The sequence below is a fragment of the Notamacropus eugenii genome, chromosome 7 (assembly GCF_028372415.1).
Source record: "Notamacropus eugenii isolate mMacEug1 chromosome 7, mMacEug1.pri_v2, whole genome shotgun sequence".
Classification (NCBI taxonomy): Eukaryota; Metazoa; Chordata; class Mammalia; order Diprotodontia; family Macropodidae; genus Notamacropus; species Notamacropus eugenii.
The window spans coordinates 2,936,277-2,954,766 of record NC_092878.1 but is presented as its reverse complement, the minus strand read 5'-3'; the positions used below and the strand labels follow the sequence as shown (position 1 = coordinate 2,954,766).

At 37.9% G+C, this 18,490-nt stretch overlaps 1 protein-coding gene across 6 annotated transcripts in view; it reads right to left on the bottom strand.

Moving 5' to 3' along the window:
- The window catches only part of ATP8B4 (ATPase phospholipid transporting 8B4 (putative)), a 339,741-nt gene that overhangs the window by 298,464 nt on the left and 22,787 nt on the right, over positions 1–18,490 (bottom strand). For 5 of the 6 annotated variants that reach the window (XM_072623610.1, XM_072623613.1, XM_072623609.1 and 2 more), the window contains one exon: positions 12,131–12,199. In XM_072623610.1, coding sequence (XP_072479711.1) covers positions 12,131–12,158 — 28 coding nt within the window. In that variant the 5' untranslated portion in view covers positions 12,159–12,199. Of the gene's footprint in view, positions 1–12,130; positions 12,200–16,919; positions 17,467–18,490 lie in introns of those variants that run through there. The other variant, XM_072623612.1, reaches the window with a different exon arrangement.

Below are 18,490 nucleotides of genomic sequence, written 5' to 3'. Positions count from 1 at the left end.
CCTTGAAGGCAAAGGCTGTTTTTGCCTTCCTTTGTACCCTCTGTGCTTAGCAGTGCCTAGCATAAAGTAAGTGCTTAATAAATTTTTGTTGACTAAGTGACAATTTCACTGATTATGGACGCACCCTCCAACCCTGCAGATTGCAAACTAGCCATGTTCTATGTAACTCTTCAGCACATTCACTTATAAGTCTTCCACAGTGGGTCCCAACTGGCTGGGAACCTTTCTCTATATGTCTTGACATTGAGTGTGATCAATGAAGCATGCACTTCACTTGTACCACATGACAGGTCAACCTCCTTTTCTAGTCATATATTTCTCTGATGACATCCTTTACCATACTTGTCTTGTACCATTTTTTGTGGATAATGTGTTACAGACTATTCATACCTGCTATGTGACTCTCCATTGTCCTATGGATAAATCTCAACTTTAGTTCTTTAGAGAATATTAGTTATTCCATTACTCACACCATTATGGCATAACCAAAAGAACATTGATGTTAAAATTATGGGCCTTGGTTTCAGGTAAAAGCTTGTGTCATTTGAAGCACTGAATGATTTCCCCAAAGGCAACACAACTCACTCTTCTCTTGCTCAGTTCTGCACCCAGCTCGTTGCTCACTCACAGTGTCCATCCAAGTTATGGAGATGGACCCGCTCCAAGGGTTCCCCTCCAACTACATGTGATCAGATGAACTATAGGTATTCTTAATCCACTTTATTTTTTCCTTTGTGGATAATTAGACCAAAAACATGTGAGAGATTATGGATGTCATTCAGGAGATTTGCCATGTTACAAAGTACGATCAATATAATGATCAGCTAACATGAAGCATATGGAAGATTTCATTATCTATAGTGAATCTCGTCCCCAGTTGGACTCTACACTGAATGGCTTCCTGTATCAGTAAGCACCCCAACATACACAGGGGGGCTACTATCACAGGTTCGTAGATCTGCATTTATAAAAGAAAAGGCAACTTTTGAGGCGTCAACAATCACCTTAATCAAGCACATGTATCATTCACTTAGTTACCCTGAACTTCAGAGAAAATACAGAGAAATCAAAGGTCAACATATAGGCTTCCAATTGTCTGACATAAGCAATACATACATCATAGTTCAACAGACAGATCCAACTGTCTGGCCATTACATACATACATAGTTAGCAGAAAGGGAGACACCAACATGTGGGTTTTCAAAGCCAAGGGGCTCCTTAGTGGCTTCCCAGAGTCTCATCTGACCAAACAAATACTTCCAGTGAGTAAGCCCCAAAGTGAAAGCTCACCCTTGGAGTATTTATACCTTTTTAGAGTCAGAGGGCATCACAACCCTTGAGAACAAGTGCCTCATTAACAAAAGGTATGGGCCTTCCTACCAGTCTTCTCAGGTCCATTAATGGGTGGGGAAGATCTTTAATCAACATTAAAATAATTAACAATACAAAAACATATACTGTTTCTAGTTCAAGAAACTCTTGTTTCTGTACTTTACTCCTAGTAAAAACTCTTGGTTGATAAAGGCAAGATTCAATCAGAGGCACTTGATTATACTAAAACCAAAGCAGTAAAAAGTGCTACTTTGCTTGCCATTGTACCTCCATAAAAGTGGTAACCCACTCCAACTCCAAGCCATTTCATAGAACATGAAAATAACTTTGTTATACTGAACTGGAAGCTATACTAGTATACGTTAAGATGAAATTTTACCTAGATTAAGCTAGTGAGCTTGCTCAACAGAACTCAATTAGGGCACATAGAAAAATTCCATATTCAAATTACATTTTAACTGGAAAAAATGTCAACTAGGGCACTGAGAATTGTTATGTATCAGAGAGATTTAGAAATATGAGTTGCCACAACCATTCTCATTCCATAAAACTATCATGGACATTAAATCTATTTTTGTAAGAACAGGATGTTGCTGTATACACACAGTGTTTTGCACTTTTTCTTCTCTTTCAGTTTTAAGCGTTCTTATGTCCTTCTCATATGGGGTCTTTGTCCTTTCTGTTCAATAATAAGCTTCTCAAGGATAGTGACTGGATCTTTTATTTCTTTTGTATTTCCTCCATCCTCCTTCCTACACATCCAGGATCCTTCAATATGTGCAACAGAATCACTGACTCACAGGGTATCAATAGTGAAAACTATCTTTAATGTAGCTCCAGGAATAATTGTGGGGCCTGTAATCAAGTGGGGGAAGGAGGCTATGCTCCTTCCAAACAATGCCACAGGCTGTCTATGCTGTCAGTCAACACAAGACCCACCAATAATGACTTTAATTGGCTGCTATACTTCACTAGCAGGCTTGACTCTGACTGACAGCTTACCTAGCCCAGATAGTGAAATGGAACACGGGGACACAAAAGGCCTCTAGACACGCCATCCTTCTCTTCTATCCAGCTAACTCAACACAAGAAGATAGCCCAATAGAAGCCTGAAAAGAAAAACAAAGTGTACACAGCTTTCCCATCTAATGGCTTTACCAAGAATAGCTCATGTTAAACTAATAGCATTTCCTTTTTGGACTGTCGCTGGACCAATACATACAGCATAACTAGCATAGAAGAATAGAGTTTTGGCCTAGGGTGCTAACATTTGGGGGAACTGAAAGTGATCCCTGCATCCTCCTTCAGGGTCCTCCACTACCCTGTACTGCAACTCTCTCCTGTCCATCATCCCCAGGGTCCTGCTACCATGGTACTCCTCCCCTAGGGTCCACCTTTCCCCACACCCAACTTCCAAGAGAAGAGGATGCATCACCTCCTCTTTACCACAACTAACACATAAAAAGGGGGGAAGAGAAGGAGGGGAGACAGACAGAGAGAACAGAGAGGAGGGAGGGAGGGAGGAAAGGAGAGAGAGAGACAGACAGACAGACAGACAGACAGAGAGACAGAGAGAGAGACAGAGAGAGAGAGGGAGGGAGGGAGGGAGAGAGAGAGAGAGAGAGAGAGAGAGAGAGAGAGAGAGAGAGAGAGAGAGAGAGAGAGAGAGAGAGAGAGAGAGAGAGAGAAATTTATCCCAGGTTCAGTATTCAGTAATTCCCAGTTAAGGCTATGGTGATAGATCAGAGAAAGTATATATAGTTTACCTAAATTTCAGCAAAGCATTTCATAAAATCTCTCATGCTATCCTCAAGAACTGTGTGGAGAAATGTGGACTAATAATAAATAATATAGTTATATGGATTCAGAATTGATTAAATGAGCAAACACAAAGAGTAAACACTATTGGCTCAATGTCAACTTGGAGAGAAGTGACGTGCCTCATGGGTCATTTCTTAACATGGTCCTGCTTAGCATTTTTTTCCCAATAAAGATAAAGGTGAGGTCCAAATACCAGCTCTGTCCTTTACAACCTGTGTGACCTCAGGCAACTCACTAAAATTCTCTGAGCCTCAGTTTCCTCATCTTTAAAGTTTGGACTAAATGACTTCTAAAGTCTCTTACATGTTCATCAGATTTGCAAACAGTGCAAAACTAGAGGCAATCGCTATCATATCCTACAACAGAATCAGGATCTTGTTTATGAAAACCTGCCTGTTCACTTCTCCTCTTAATCCAGGATTCCCTTAATGTGTGTAGAAAACATTATCAAAGAGATTTTATAGATAAAGGAAATCGTAAGAGAGGGTCAGTTGCTACTCATATCCCATCAATCAATGTTTTCTTTGATATTACAACCATCTATGATTTTTTCCACTTGTTTTCAGAAGCGTATTTCGGTTACTTACTAAATACTTTCAAAATATTGTTGCTTCCAGCATAGATTTCTTCTTTGTGCTTGGCATGATTTGGCTGTTCTATCTTTGTCTTCGTTCATGTCATTTCATTTCCCCCACTTTGTGGACTGTTTTAAAACTCAAATACCACTGTCATGGATTTGTTCCCTCAAAAAAATATTTATTCATTATCTACTACACTAAACTGTCATTAGCAGTAAAAGCTGAGAAATTAAGGAGATGCTAAGAAGTGGGCTAAGGATTTCACAGGCTTACAAAATCATGTATGAAAAAGAGCTGGATTTGGAGTCAGGGGACTTTGGTCTACATCGCAGCTCTGTCTTTTACTACTTGTTTGACCTTGGACAAGTCACTCAACTTCACTCTGGAATTTTCTGAAGTTCTGGGGGCTTCTCATCCTATTAATATCCATCTTGTCTGTTCTCCTATTGCTCATTTCCTCCTGGGACATACAATTTGAAAAAACACCCAGATGTGCCAACCTTCAACCTGGTTCCAACTGTGCTTCTGACTACCTACTTCAGCACCAAGACCCTGTACAAGTATCTTCATACACCAGTCCACTGCCACCCCCAATTTTCAGTTCCCTTTTGTATTTGATCATCTCCCATTACAATGTAAGCTCCTTGAGATCAGGGAACTTCTTTTCGCTAGTATTTCTATTGCCAGCACTTAGCACAGTGCCCAGCACATAGTAAGTATTTAACGCTTTTTGCCTTGTCTTGAACACGGATCCCACATACAACAAAACCATGAAGTGGTCATCCAGTCTTTGCATAATATCAACACTGACAGAGAGTATAAATTCAGTGCAGTCCATTCTACTCTTAAAGAGTTCTGGTTGTTTACAAGATTTCTCTTATATCCAGTGTAAAGTTGTCTCTTTTTATAACTTCAACTGATTACTCCCTCTCAAGACAAGAAGTTTAATCTTTCTTCCATGTGACAGCCCTTCAGACATTTGAAGATAGCTATCATGTCATTGCTAAGTCCTCTGTTTTCTACATTAAATATCTCCAGGTTCCTCCAACTAATCCTCATATGACATATTCTCTAGTATTCCACCATCTTGGTAGTCATCCTTGGGATACTCTCCAGCATATCAATGTCCCTCCTAAAACATGGCACTCTGAAGGGACAGGATATAGAAGGATTATGATTTCCCTCATCCTGGATAATATATATGTTATCCCCAAACTGTATAGTCTTCCCTCTGTGCTTACAGCCTTGATCAGGACTAAAGTGAAAAGAACACGCATCCATCAATGAACAAGCATTTTAAATGCCTGGTAAGTGTTAGGTTTCGGGGGATACAAAATGAAAAAGGAAATAATTCCTGCCTTTTTATATTCGTACATTCTATTGTAAGAAGCATCAGGTACACATAAGTAGATACAAAATATTTTAAAATTTAATAAAAAAGCAATTTTTAGAGGGGGAAGCATTCACAGTTAAGTGAGATGAAAAAAGGTCTGCTATAGGGGTTAATGCCTAAGCAGACCTTTCAAAGAAACCAGGCATTCTAAAAGGCTATAGCGAAGGTAGAGGACATTCTAGGCACAGGGGAAAGCCTATGCAAAGATACCTTCCAGTTTCAAAGGTTGGAAGATGGGATGTCCTGTATGAGAGACAGCACAGATGCCAGTTCTGGTCCATAGAATGGAGCTGAGTAATGTATAAGTCTGGAAGGGTTGACAGGATTTAGGTAATAAATAGCTTTAAATAAAAAGGAGTTTGTATTTGATCCTAGGAGCAAAAGAGAAACACTGTAACTTCTTAAGCAGGGAGACTAAACTTAAGTTTTAGTTTTTAAAAATTTCTTCCATAAGCCCTTTATTTAATGTACTCTTTATTGCATTATGGTTAATTAAAAATAAACTTTCAGTAAAGGTCCATTTTTCCCTTGTAAAATTATAATGAATTTTGTTGGGTAAGCCATTCTTGCTTGTACATCTGAACCTTTTGCCTTCTAGAATTTCATATTACAAACTCTCCACTCCTTAATTGATGTGGTTACTAAATCTTGTATGATACTTACTATGGCTCAATACTTACATTTTTTTTCCTTCCTGGCTACTTATGGAGTCTTTCAATTTCTAGCTTGCTCTCCAGTTCTAAGAGATGTGGGTAGTTTTATTTTATAATTTCTTGAAATATCTTTTCTTGAAGGATCTTTTTTTATGGTCATGGGTTTAAGACAGCCCAATGATTCTTAAATTATCTCAATCTGTTTTCCAGGTCAGTTAGTTTTGCTGAAGGATACATAAAAGAAACATCATGGTTTCTTTTTTTAAAATGTTTTGATTTTAATATTTTTTGATGTCTCATGGAGTCATTAGCTTCTGTTTGGTCAATTCTAATTTTCTCTGGTAATGTTTTTCTTGATAAGGTTTTGTATTTCTTGTTCCAAGCTTTTAATTCTTTTCCATGTCTTTCTTACATAGCTTTCATTTCTTTTTCCAAGCTTTTAATTCTTTTTCATGTCTTTCTTCCATAGCTTTCATTTCTTTTTCCATTTTTTTTCCAACTGCTGCTCTTATATGGGTTTTAAGATCACTGCTTAGCTCTTCTTTAAGTCTTGCTTTTGGTCTTCTAGGAATTCTGGTTGAACTGGTCTCCAAGTGGCACTTTTTTTTTAGTTTTTGCTTGTAGAAGCTTTCAAGTTATTCTCTTCTTCTGGGTTTGTGTCTTCAGTTTCCCTGTCCAGATTCCCCCCACCCTCAATTCTAACAGGGAACTGAGTAGTAGGAAATTGAGCTGCCAGATTATACCCATTCTTGTACCCAGTGCTAGTTTAGGGATCCCATGGGATCTTTTCTTGCCAGGGTGCTTCTGGCCCCTGGTGTCCAGTCTCAGCTCCAGCACATGTGATGCAAAACCCCATCCACAGGCCTGTCTGTCTGTTTCCCCAAGCCACCCTGGGCTGGAAAAATGGCATAAGCTCATTTTTTCTTGGCTTTCCTGATCAGAATTCAATCTGGGGTGTTTTCCAGATCACAATGGAGGAGGTTAGGGAGGGAAGCTATACTGTACTTCTCCCTCCTACTCTACCATCTTCAGACATACTTTAGAATGGTAGGTCCAGGGGTGTTGTGAGGCTCAAATGAGATAACGGATGCAACCTTAAAATGGCATATAAATATTCGTTGCTGTTGTTGTTGTTATCCTACAGTCTTCTACTACACTCTTGCTGACCTCAGTTTATAGAGGGCTTGGTGTTTATACAGGGGCATGGTGGCAAATGTTTAACAACCAGGTTCTCCTTAAAAAAAGCTATATACACATTTAAGTTTAATCTGCATTAACACGTGATTAAGTTAATCAACAAAACAATAAATCAAGCCCTGATTTTTACTGATTGGTCACACTGAAAAACTAATTGCTTGAGATCAGTGCTGACTCCAGTGCTCCTCTTCTATTATAAATTTCCTTGTTCATTGTCATGAAGCTCTAAATTGCTATCAAATTCCTTCCCACTCCGAGATAAATTCTGCAATTTCTATCCATTGGTCTCAGCCTCGTCCTTGAGAGAAACAAAGAACAAATCTATTCCTCCCCACGCACACATCCCACATGTTGGCCTTTTAAATATAGGACTGAAGGAATTTACAAAATGAGAAAGCAGATGGAAAAGTCACAAGTCAAAATATCAGCTATAGAGCTGGAACTTGACCTCCAACCCACTTAGATTTCCAGGACACAGGGAAGCAAAAGATCAGAAATCAAAGTGAAATATGGCCCTGGAGAAGTATGTTGGGAGGAAAAGTGATAGGCTTTATGAAGGGGACATAATTCTGTGAGAGAAAACATAATTTTGTGTGCATCTATCTCCTTATACTTTATACCATTTTCATTTTTGAGATTTTTGAGACTAGAGAAATATCTAACAGCCAAAACCATATTTGGGATCACACAGTAGGATCTATAGCTTTTTTCCACCATAACCAAAACATAATTGCAGCTTTTAAAGGGAGCCTCTTCTTATTTCTTAAATTTGAGTAACACTCCACTAATGCACCCACAGAAGGGAATCAGCTTCCAAGGAATCAGGCTCTTCCTAGAAGGATAAATGAGTACGCCCAGGTACTTCCTCTCAAACAAAAGAGACGTTTTTGCATCTAATTTTTTAAGTTTGTACCTTAAGAAAAATTTAGTTGTTAACTGTTTACTCTGTTTAGTTGAGTCATAATTTCTTTAGTTTGCTCAGGATAAAAAATAACCTATTTCATGTTTGTCTTCAATAAATGTTTGTCTTTCAAAAATAACATTCTCTGACTTCACACCCTAAATGAAGACTTTGATTCCTAAATCATTTCCTGAAACAACTACAGCTGGAGAGTGTGGGATCAATCAGTCACTCAATGAGTATGTGTTAGGTGCCTAGCATGTGCCAAGAACACTGTGTTAGGCGCCAGGGATGAAAATACAAAGAATGAAACAGCTTCTTCTCTCAAGGAGCACAACAGAACTAGAAAATGTCATACAGGCCATTCAATCCTCCTCATTTTCCAGATGAGGAAATTTGGGGCCCAGAGAGTGACGTGACTAAGGGACAAAACAGCAATTCCATGTCAGGTCCTGTGACCCTGGCACTCTCTATAGCATCACACTGTCTCTCGAGCTTTTCTCCCATTCAGAGGAAAGATTATCTAGGATGTTTTTGAGGATATTGGCTTGTGAAAACATGAGTCTAAAAGCAGGGGGAAAAATCTAATTAACGTATCAAAAGATAGCTTGGAATTACAAATAGCAAGTGCCATTTGGAAACCTTAAATAATAAACAGATAATTACATAAATCACGGTTGGTATGGGAAAGGGGTTGGTTTTCTCAGACATGATTCCAGAAACTGCAGGTGATGCAGTGAAGAAAGGACTGAGTCTGGAGTCAAGAAGACCTGAATTCAAATCCAGCCTCAGATACTTACTAGCTCTGTGAACCTGAGCAAGTCATTTATCTCTTTATCTCACTTTTCTCAATTGTAAAATGGAAACCATAATAGCACCGATCTTACAGGGTTGTTGTGAGGATCAAATAAGAAAACAGTTGCAAAAAAAACAAAAGCAAAAAACAAAAAACACTTAGCACAGCACCTGGCACTATATATAGGCATTCTATAAATGCCTCTTTCCTTCCCCCTCCCAAAGTTGTCAGCTAAAACATTTCCAGACATCAGATTACAATCACAGAATAAAAAAATCGCACAGTTGGACAGGACCTCAGAGGTCTAGGTTATTGCATTCGAACATGAATTTCATCTACAACGTTCCCTACAAATATTCAAGCAGGTTTTATTCCAAGACCTTTTTTTAAGGAGGAGAGGTCCTCATGTCATCATCATCATCTTTATCATAATAACGCTTATAAAGCATTTTTAGGTTGGCAAAATACTTTAAAATATCTCATTTATTCTCACAACAACCCTCGGAGGTCTCATTATGCCCATTTTGTAGAGGAGGAAACTAAGGTTGAGAGAGATTAAGTGAACTGTACATGGTCATACCACCAGCAAGTGTCTGTAGCTAGACTTAAGCCTGGGTCTTTCTAATTCCAATTCCAGCATTCTATCTACCGAGCCTCTGAACTGCCTCTATATTTCATGGCCCAAATCCTGTCTGACCTAGACAATCAATTAACAAACTAGCTAGGTAGTGAGAATGAATCTTGCCATTCAAATTCTGTATTCATATTCCTTCCCTTTCACACATTCCAGAACAAATATGGCAGGATCTCTTTTTAATGAATATCATTACAACATTCAATTCTAAATCACAGTACTATTTCTTTAAATGTCCTGGTCAACTGCTCACATTTTTACCACTCTAATGATGTTTTTGCCTGACTTTTGTTTAAAAAATTATGTCATTAATATTTTCTCAAGTCTTCTATCAGTCATTTCATTTAATAAAGATATAATTATTTTTTACAATAACAAATACTTATTAAGTGCCTAACTATGGGTCAGGCACTGTGCTAGATACTAAGGATACAAAGACAAAAATGGAACAGACTCTGCGCTCAATGAGTTTACATTCTCTATAATCGCTGCATCACGCACTACAATGGTAAAGATGTTAAATATATGATCCATTTTTCAAAATTCTGTGCTTTACATGCTAAAGCATTTCATTTATAAGAATGTTATTGTGTTTGTCCTTCATTCTCGAAGAGGACCATGCCATCAAGATGATGACATGACTTGCAGTTGACTTTGATTTCAGTGAGGGAGGGCTGGGCAAGGTCACTAGCCTCACTTTCTCCTCCTGCGCCATCAGGGTCTAGTGGCCAGATATTCATCAGGATGACTGGAGATGTCTGAGGATGCATTGGGAGACCCCGGCTATTTTAGGCTAAGGTCTTATCATATTCTCATTTTGAATGAGATACACCTATTCAATGAATTGACCTCTTTACATAATTACTCAAGGGATGGCCCCTTTAATCAAATTTAAAAAATCAAACTGGGAGGGGAAGACCCTCAGAGTTTCTAGGTAAAAGAGAAACAGTTACTATTTAGTATTTAAGCAGTGTACAGAGCGGTGGGGAGGTTAGAATCTATGGAAGTCAATAGATCTGGTTTCTAATCCCAGGTCTGCCCCAAACTAGTTGTGTGACCTTGGGCAAATCATTTCTGTTGGTCATGATTTTCTCATCTTTACACCACATTTGTATTGTGACTGCTTTTGTGTTCTTTCAGCAGTATAGAAACAACTGAGCTTAACACCTGGTTAGTAAGAATAATTATCTAAAATAGGACATGACCCTAACCCTATCCCCCCATGACTGCACCCTAGATAAGTGCCTCCCCAGAGCACTTACACCTGTTCACAGGTGCTCTGTTCACATACCTCTCCCTGCTCCTAACAGTCTCCTATGATAATGCCCATGAGGGATCCATCTGCTAGGGTGATGGCCCATAAGACTGGTTTCCTGGAATCTCCTTCCTGCTCAGCTGAATTTGTCCTAATTACTCCTTGTATTATCCCTACATCATGAATTACAAAGTTGATTTGAGGGTTCCTGTTGTGCCACCAGGTCCAGATCTAAGAGAATACATCAAGCTTTAGCAAGAACAAAAAGAAACATTCGGCATTGTTGTTCTGCCCCTTTGGTGATCCATGGGCCATGGAAGCAGAGGAACTTAGGGCAAGAGAACCTCCCTAAGAATCTGACACATCTCTCTAATATCATGTTAAAGCGACTCTACATAAGTCTTATTTATTTAAAGTATGAAAAGATAATACATGGAGACAATACGGTATAGTGGAAAGAGCAGTGGTTCTAAAGTCAGAGGAACTAAGTTCAAATCTGATATCTGATGTGTTTGGACCTCAGTTTTCTCATCTGTAGAATGAGCTAGAGAAGGAAATGGCAAACCAATCTGGTATCTTTGCCAAGAAAACTCCAAAAGAGATCGTGAAGAGTAGGACATGACTGAAAAATGCCTGAACAGCAACAAAGATTTTGTTATTCAAAACTCCAGTGACACAGAACTACCAATCCTACTGATCCCAAGGCCATTGTAACAATCCACAAGGAACAGGCTGGGCTTATCCCCAGATACATCCTATTCCACTGAATGCACATAGCTTTGTCTTTGATTAATATCACAGCACATAGATGATAGTTGTTTGAAGAAAAAAAATAAAAGGAATGTGGTCAGGTCTTATTTAAAAACATATCCACTTTAGTTAACTGTCATTCATGTCAAACAATGATGAAAATTAATTAATGATTTTTAATTCATTTTTAATATGAAGATTGTGAAAAATCTCTAGAATCTTAGGTTGGGAATCAAGAGACAATAGGGGTGTGAAAGTCTTCCAGACTTTCCAACATGAAGACTGTGGATGAAAGTTCCAGGGAGGGATATTTTAGGTCCACCTCAGGACAAACCTGCTAATCACTAAAGTTGTCCAACCATAGAACAGTCCAGCATGTTAAATAATAACTTTTCTCTCACTGCAAGTGTTCAGGAAGAAGTCATTTAGGATGCTGTTGAAGGGACTTACGCTGTAATGGCGGTGGACCATATGACACCTAAAGTCACTTTCAACACTAAAATTCTGCAGTCAAAAACAAATTAAAACTAAAAGCAATATTAACTTAGATGTCTAAGCTCATTGAAAAAAAATTGCCCATACCAGCTTGCCACCACTTCTCATTGAACAATAATCTCTATAGTGGAATGAGAGATATTCTATTTCTTCCTGCCAGTAGGCTGTACCAAAAAGTAATTAATATAATATATCTTATTAATAATGTGCTATTAAGACAAAAATATTCATCCAAGTAAAAATTAATTTCTTACAATCTTGAACCAAAATTAATTCTAATTATAAAATTTCAATTATATATCCTCCAAATCCCTTATTACTTACCACGCAATTTCTTTTCACCACAAAACATGATGACATCAGATCAGTTCCCAGAGGACCTCAAGAGACCTCCTGTGTGAATAATATAAGTGCACATCATTAGTATTTTATAAGGGCTCATTAAACACAAACCTTTTGAATTCCCTTCTTCTTCCTAAACAAAATAAAGTGTCTGGAAAGCCAAGAATACAATAATGAACAAGATAATACATATTTAATCATCTCAAAGCCTTCCTAAGTATGAATCATTTTGTACAGAGAAAGCTGACATTCTGTAATTGAGGTTACAAAGTACTTCAATACTGCAAAATAGAATATTAAGAGCAAATAGAAATATCCTGCTCTTTTCCTTTTTGATTTTAACCAAAGGCTGTATCTGTGATTCCATCACTGTTGAGAATTTTCTGATGTGAAAACCACTTATAGCAGTATTCAAACTCTGGGATACTGACAGATTAAGTCATTTGCCCATGATTACACTGCATGCAGAAGAGAATGGCCTTGAACTCAGGTCTTCCTCACTTTATATTTTTAAATCTCAGAAATAAAATTAATTGAGATTCATATGGATCTAACAGGCAAAATTTAGGGCTTGATTTGGGAACAGAGTTCATCGTTCAATGCTGAATTTAGAGTGAGATGACCTAGGTACAAATCTTAGCTGTGCTACATACTGCTGATATGACCTTGAATAAGTCACTCTCCAAGCCTTAGTTTATTCATCTAAAAAAGGAGGGTTGGACTACTCTTGTAGTCTGAGGCCATGCACAAAGGAATCCTGATCATCTGACTTCCAATCCACGGTTCTTTGCTAGCACGTCACATTTTAAATGGCCTTTTAATTGTCTTTAATAAGTGCAGGCTCATTATAATGTATGCTATTGCATTTAAGGTTTTTCAATTATTCAGCACATTTGCTAAGTTATTTCAATCCCCCAAACCATAACTTTTTAAATATAAGAAACAAAATTAATGTGGCTTTATGTTAGTCTGTTGGGCAAAGTCAAGCTTAAATCAGACAGATAATACAAGATCTAAAAACTTCTGAGGATTGTGGTGCGTAGCTGGAAAGTATGCAAAATCAGACAGAAAAACCACTAAAGAATTCTTATTTTTGGAAGAATTATTATATGAACAAAGTAAGATTTAGAGTGATTAAATGTCTCAATTAAGTTATAACTGTTATTAAAACTGTTGTTACAGTAGGTTCAAGGGGCAGCTAGGGTGGTACAGTGGATAGAGGGTTGGATCTGGAATCAATAAGACTCATCTTCCCAAGTTCCAATCTGGCCTTAGACATTTACTAGCTATGTGACTCTAGGAAAGTCACAACCTTTTTTACCTCAGTTTCCTCATTTGTAAACTGAGCTAGAAAAGGAAATTGCAAGCCATTCCAGTATCTTTGCCAAGAAAACCCCAAATAGGGTCAAGAAGAGTCTGACACAACTGAAAATGATTGAATAAGAAATATGTTCAAAGTGTTCAGAGAAAAATAAAAATAGACTAGTTGGAATTTTGGAACAGAAGTTGTGAAAATTCTTTTGGGTACCTGCTTCAGTAAAGAAAATCATTCTGATGCTAATTAGCCTTTGAATATAAAGAAGAATGAATAAAGGATATTGCATAAGGAACCATATCTAATGGAAAGTGAAGGTCAACGATTTTCATCTAAAACACAGCAAGCCAAGATGTGATGAAACTTTTCTCTGTTTCAGTACAGAATACATATGAATCTAAAAAGGACATTTAAAACTTCTAGATTTGCAGAGTTAAAAGAATAGTGTCATTTTAATAAGTTATACGAAGGGAAAGGGTCCTTCCCTTCATCTTAGAGAGGAGGTCCTTAACCTGTGGTCTGAGAACTATTTCAATATAATTAATTTCCTTTGTAACCCTACATATTTTATCTTATGCATTTAAAAACACTATTTTGAGAAAGGGTCTATAGGCTTTCCCAAAGAACCAATGGAGTCTATGACACACAAAAAAGTCTTAGAGGGAGGAAGGAGATAAAATCTCACTAGAAGTAAGATCAACATGCTTGGGAGAAAACCAAGCTCTTCCATGCAATTAATTCCATCAGGAGCTCCAACCATTTCTTTCATTCCTACCACAAAGGAACTCTCCTCTCTCTCAGGTACATTATTCACTTCTTGCCTGCTAGATTTCTAGGATAAAGGGAGCTAGCCTCTGTCTTTTCTGATATGGACGTAGTCCCAAGGTTCCCAGGGGTTCACATAGACAGGCATGAGTAACAAACACTCCTCCCTCATACTGATCTGTAATGCCCCCACCACTCAGACTTAACTAACATGTACCCAATGAGCCTACACCATTCTAATATACCAGTTGATACTGCAGGCATAGTGCCTAAGAAGAATTAACCCAACTCTATGTGAGCTGATCCAACCATTGTGGAGAACAATTCAGAACTATGCCCAAAAAGCTATAAAAAATGTGCATACCCAGCAATGCCACTTCTAGGGCTGTATGCCAAAGAGATCATAAAAATGAGAAAAGGACAAAAATATTTATAGCAGCTCTTTTTGTGGTGGTCAAACAAACAAAACCTAGTTACAATATGATACTTTCTCATACTAAACTTCACGACAATATTTTAATTCTGAGTTTAACCATATCAAAGTAGCAAACACCCTGAATTCTTCCCCCAGGTCACAAGCCTGCCAGTTTATATGATGATCCTGTCTCCCTCAGCTCTAACACTTTGGGTTTTAAAGTAACTTTGGCATCTAAAATCTTGTAGGTACCTACACCCAATTTATCAAAGAAAAGATGTTAAGTCTCCTTGGCATTCCTTGAAAAACTTTGGAATACTTTACCTAGCTTCAGTATTAAAGATAACTGACTCTCTGCTCACCTCAAAAGAGAATGCTATCCAGCCATAATTTCTGAATCTTTCTCCTTATAAATCAGAAACATAAAAGCAGGATCAAGTCATTTTTATCCTTATATGCAAAGGGAAATAGGAGCAGTGACTGTGTTGAACCAAAAATATAAAATGTAGTCAGTAAATGAAAAGTAGTTGCTGGCAAAGAGGTTGGGGAACACGTTACCACACCAGCTACCCTGTCACCAAACTGTGATGGGAACAGGAGGAAAAATACAGCTTTCTACTCTGCTAGATGTTTTCTAGAGATCACAGAAGTTGGGTTCCAGAACGGTTCTCATCTACTAAAACCTACATATGTAGCTCTTCTTAGAAGTAATTTCATGGTTTCCTACCTCAGGGCAGCGGAAGAAACATGAGCCTCTCAGATTCAAATCCCAACTCTGATACTTAATACCTCTTTGCCTTTGGACAAGTCAGTCATTTAACCTTCTACAAATTCTACAGTTCCCTTATCTATAAAAGAAAGGGGTTAGACTGTATAGGCACTGTGATCCTTTCTAGCTCTGGACATATATTCTGTGACCTTCTCGAGTAAAGGCTTCAAACACAGAAATAAGGTAGAAAACAAGTTAAGGAAAAACATTTTCCTATAATTTAATTTTTTAAGTGTTTGTGGTTCGCTAAGCTTATCAAGGAGGTAGAGGTAACATTTGGGGGAAAAGCATTTATTTTAAAGAATTCAATTTTTTTAACCAACCTGGGGTCTGTGACAGGTAGTCTTTACACCCCCTGTTTAACCCTGCTTCCCATAGGTCAAAGAAAGTTTACTCATTCATATACGACAATAATATCCAAATGACATGATATAGTGAAAAAAGATCCCTGTCTTACAGTCAGGAGAGAGCTCGCATTCTGTTTTAAGTAAATGTCCTTGGGCCTTGCAATAAGGTTACATAGTAAATTCAGGTTTATTCAGTAGGGAAATCCAGTGGAAAATGGGGCCTCCTGTCCAAACAGATTCTAGGATCCTGAATGCAGTGGAGACAAAGATATATGTGTGTATGTATATGTATATGCGTATGTATGTGTATATTTTTATGTATGCGTATATGTATATGTGTGTGAAGTGCTCTGCAAACTCAAGTGTTATGTAAACATCATGATACAGCTAGAAACTGCTAGGGGTCTCTGTTGTTAGAATGTCTGGCCTCACATTCTGTCTCTGTTATTAATGAAGAGTATGACCTTGGGAAAATCACTTACCCTCCCCGGGCCTCATTTTCCTCATCTGTAAAATAAGGGTGTTGACATGATGGCCTCTGAAATCCTGTCTAAGCCTAGATCTATGATCCTATGACCAGCTGTCATTATTATAAATAAACAGAGCTAAGTTTATATCTCGCTATATGGTACCACCAAAATCCACTCGCCATCATCATCATCATCATCATTATTAAGAAAAATCCCACCAAGCAAAGACACTAAACCCATCCAGAACACTTCCAAGTTGGAGTAATACTGGCAGTTTTCAAAGGGCATTAACAACTATTTTCTCAAACATGCCTAAATGAGGGGGGGGAGGAAAGCCACTGAGAACACAGGACCAGACTTAACAATTTATCTCACTCACTCATAAGCAATCTGAGTTCTATTACTAATTTACTGTATAACTCAGAATAAGCCCTAAGTTAACTTAACTTCTCTGTAGCTCAATTCCTCAAAATCTGCTCAGAGAGGTTTATACTAACCGGTATTGAAAAGTCCCTTTCCAGCTCTAATCAGATTAAATGAGATAATATTTGGAAAAAGCACTTAGCAAAGTGCCTGTTATATGGTTGGTAATACATAAATATTTATTCCTTCCTTCTTCTGACATACGATGATAAAAGCACTGGATTTGGGGTCAGAAGACTTGGGTTTGAATCAGGCTGTGCTACTTACTTGCTGTGTCCCCCTGGCCAAAGAACTTAGCTTCTCTGAATCTCAGTGTCCCATCTCTAAAATGAGGGACCAGTCGTTCTCCAAGTTTCCTTTCGGTTCTGAATCCTGTGTTTCTCTTCTGCCTCGCTTTGCTATCACATGATTTCACTCTTTCAGTCAGTCTCCAAAATGAAACTCAAACTTCAACGAATTTATTTTTTCCTTTAAAAAAATAAGCATGCCTAACAAAAGGGTTGGTGAGAAAAGATTGTGAATCCTTGGCAAAAACAAATTAAAAATTGGACATTGTACATGGATTTGGGTGGTCTGTATTCTACCCTATTACTATGGGGGGAGGGGAACTAACTGGTTTTAACTTCACAGCTGCAAAAAAAAAGCACTGTTACTTAATTTGACCATGTACCATGTGACTTCCCCTTCGGATTTGTTGCCGAATCTTTTGTCTTTAACGGTTATGAATCTCCTTCCTCCTTTTGAATGAGCTTTGAGGCCATATTCTTGGTTCAGACATTCATGCCAAATGTTTCATTGACATCAGTAATACTCACATATACCAGAGATTTGGCCCTTTCAATGAAAACAGTATAGACACTTGGGCTACTGCTCTTCATATTTCTTATAGTAAAAAGACTGTGGTATTACAGCTTCTAGAACAACAGCTGCAGCATCCCAAAGGGAGTGTACATTTAGCTTTAAAAATATGTCTGTAGGAAAAAAATGAGATGCCATTCTACAGACACTGTGGTAAGTACCACATGTGCTTGTGAGTGACCATGGAAACATATGCTAAACAAAAAAAAAAGAGGGGAGGGTCCAAGAATAAACATGGAGCTCCAAACCCCATTGGCACATAAATCAATTGAGGGTAATAACTTTAGGTTTGCCAAAATCAATGAATCAGTCATTCATATCTGATTAATGTGTAGGTCACCTGTGCAGGAGAATTTGCATTTTGGGTATAGTGTATCTGAAACAGTTTATTCATGTTAGAAGCAATTGCAGGGAAAGCAACTGTTGTTCCCTGCTAGTCAAGGAATTCTGCTTATCACAATTTCCAATTAGCTTCTATAGTAATAGTATTGCAAGAAATAAAGAAACTCAATCAATGGAAAAGGCAAAGTAGAGTATTTCAAATGCCTTTGCTAAAAACATATTGTGTTGCCTGGATGACTATTAAAGGTAAACTCACTGGTAGGTATTCATAAGCTATGGTTTTAGGGGGTTCTGCCTTAAGAAATACCTTGAACATGGGGTAGCTATCCAATGAGAGTTAGAAGATGCCTTTCCCCACCCTGGCGCTATGTATAGTTACAAAAAAATCAAGGCAAAGTAGTGGCAGAAATTTTAGGAAGGAAAAATGATTTTCACCTAGTTGGGAAGGGAGAATGCATCATGAAAAATGGAACACCTAAGTTTGGCCTTGAAGTAAGGCAGGGATTTAAACATAAATGGGAAAGAAAAGCCATTCCAGTCAAAAGGGAGAGCATGAACAAAGAGGCCAAGATAAAGTCAGAAGATAAGGACGAATACACCTGTATTCATATAATACATGATGAAAAGTAGTAACAGAT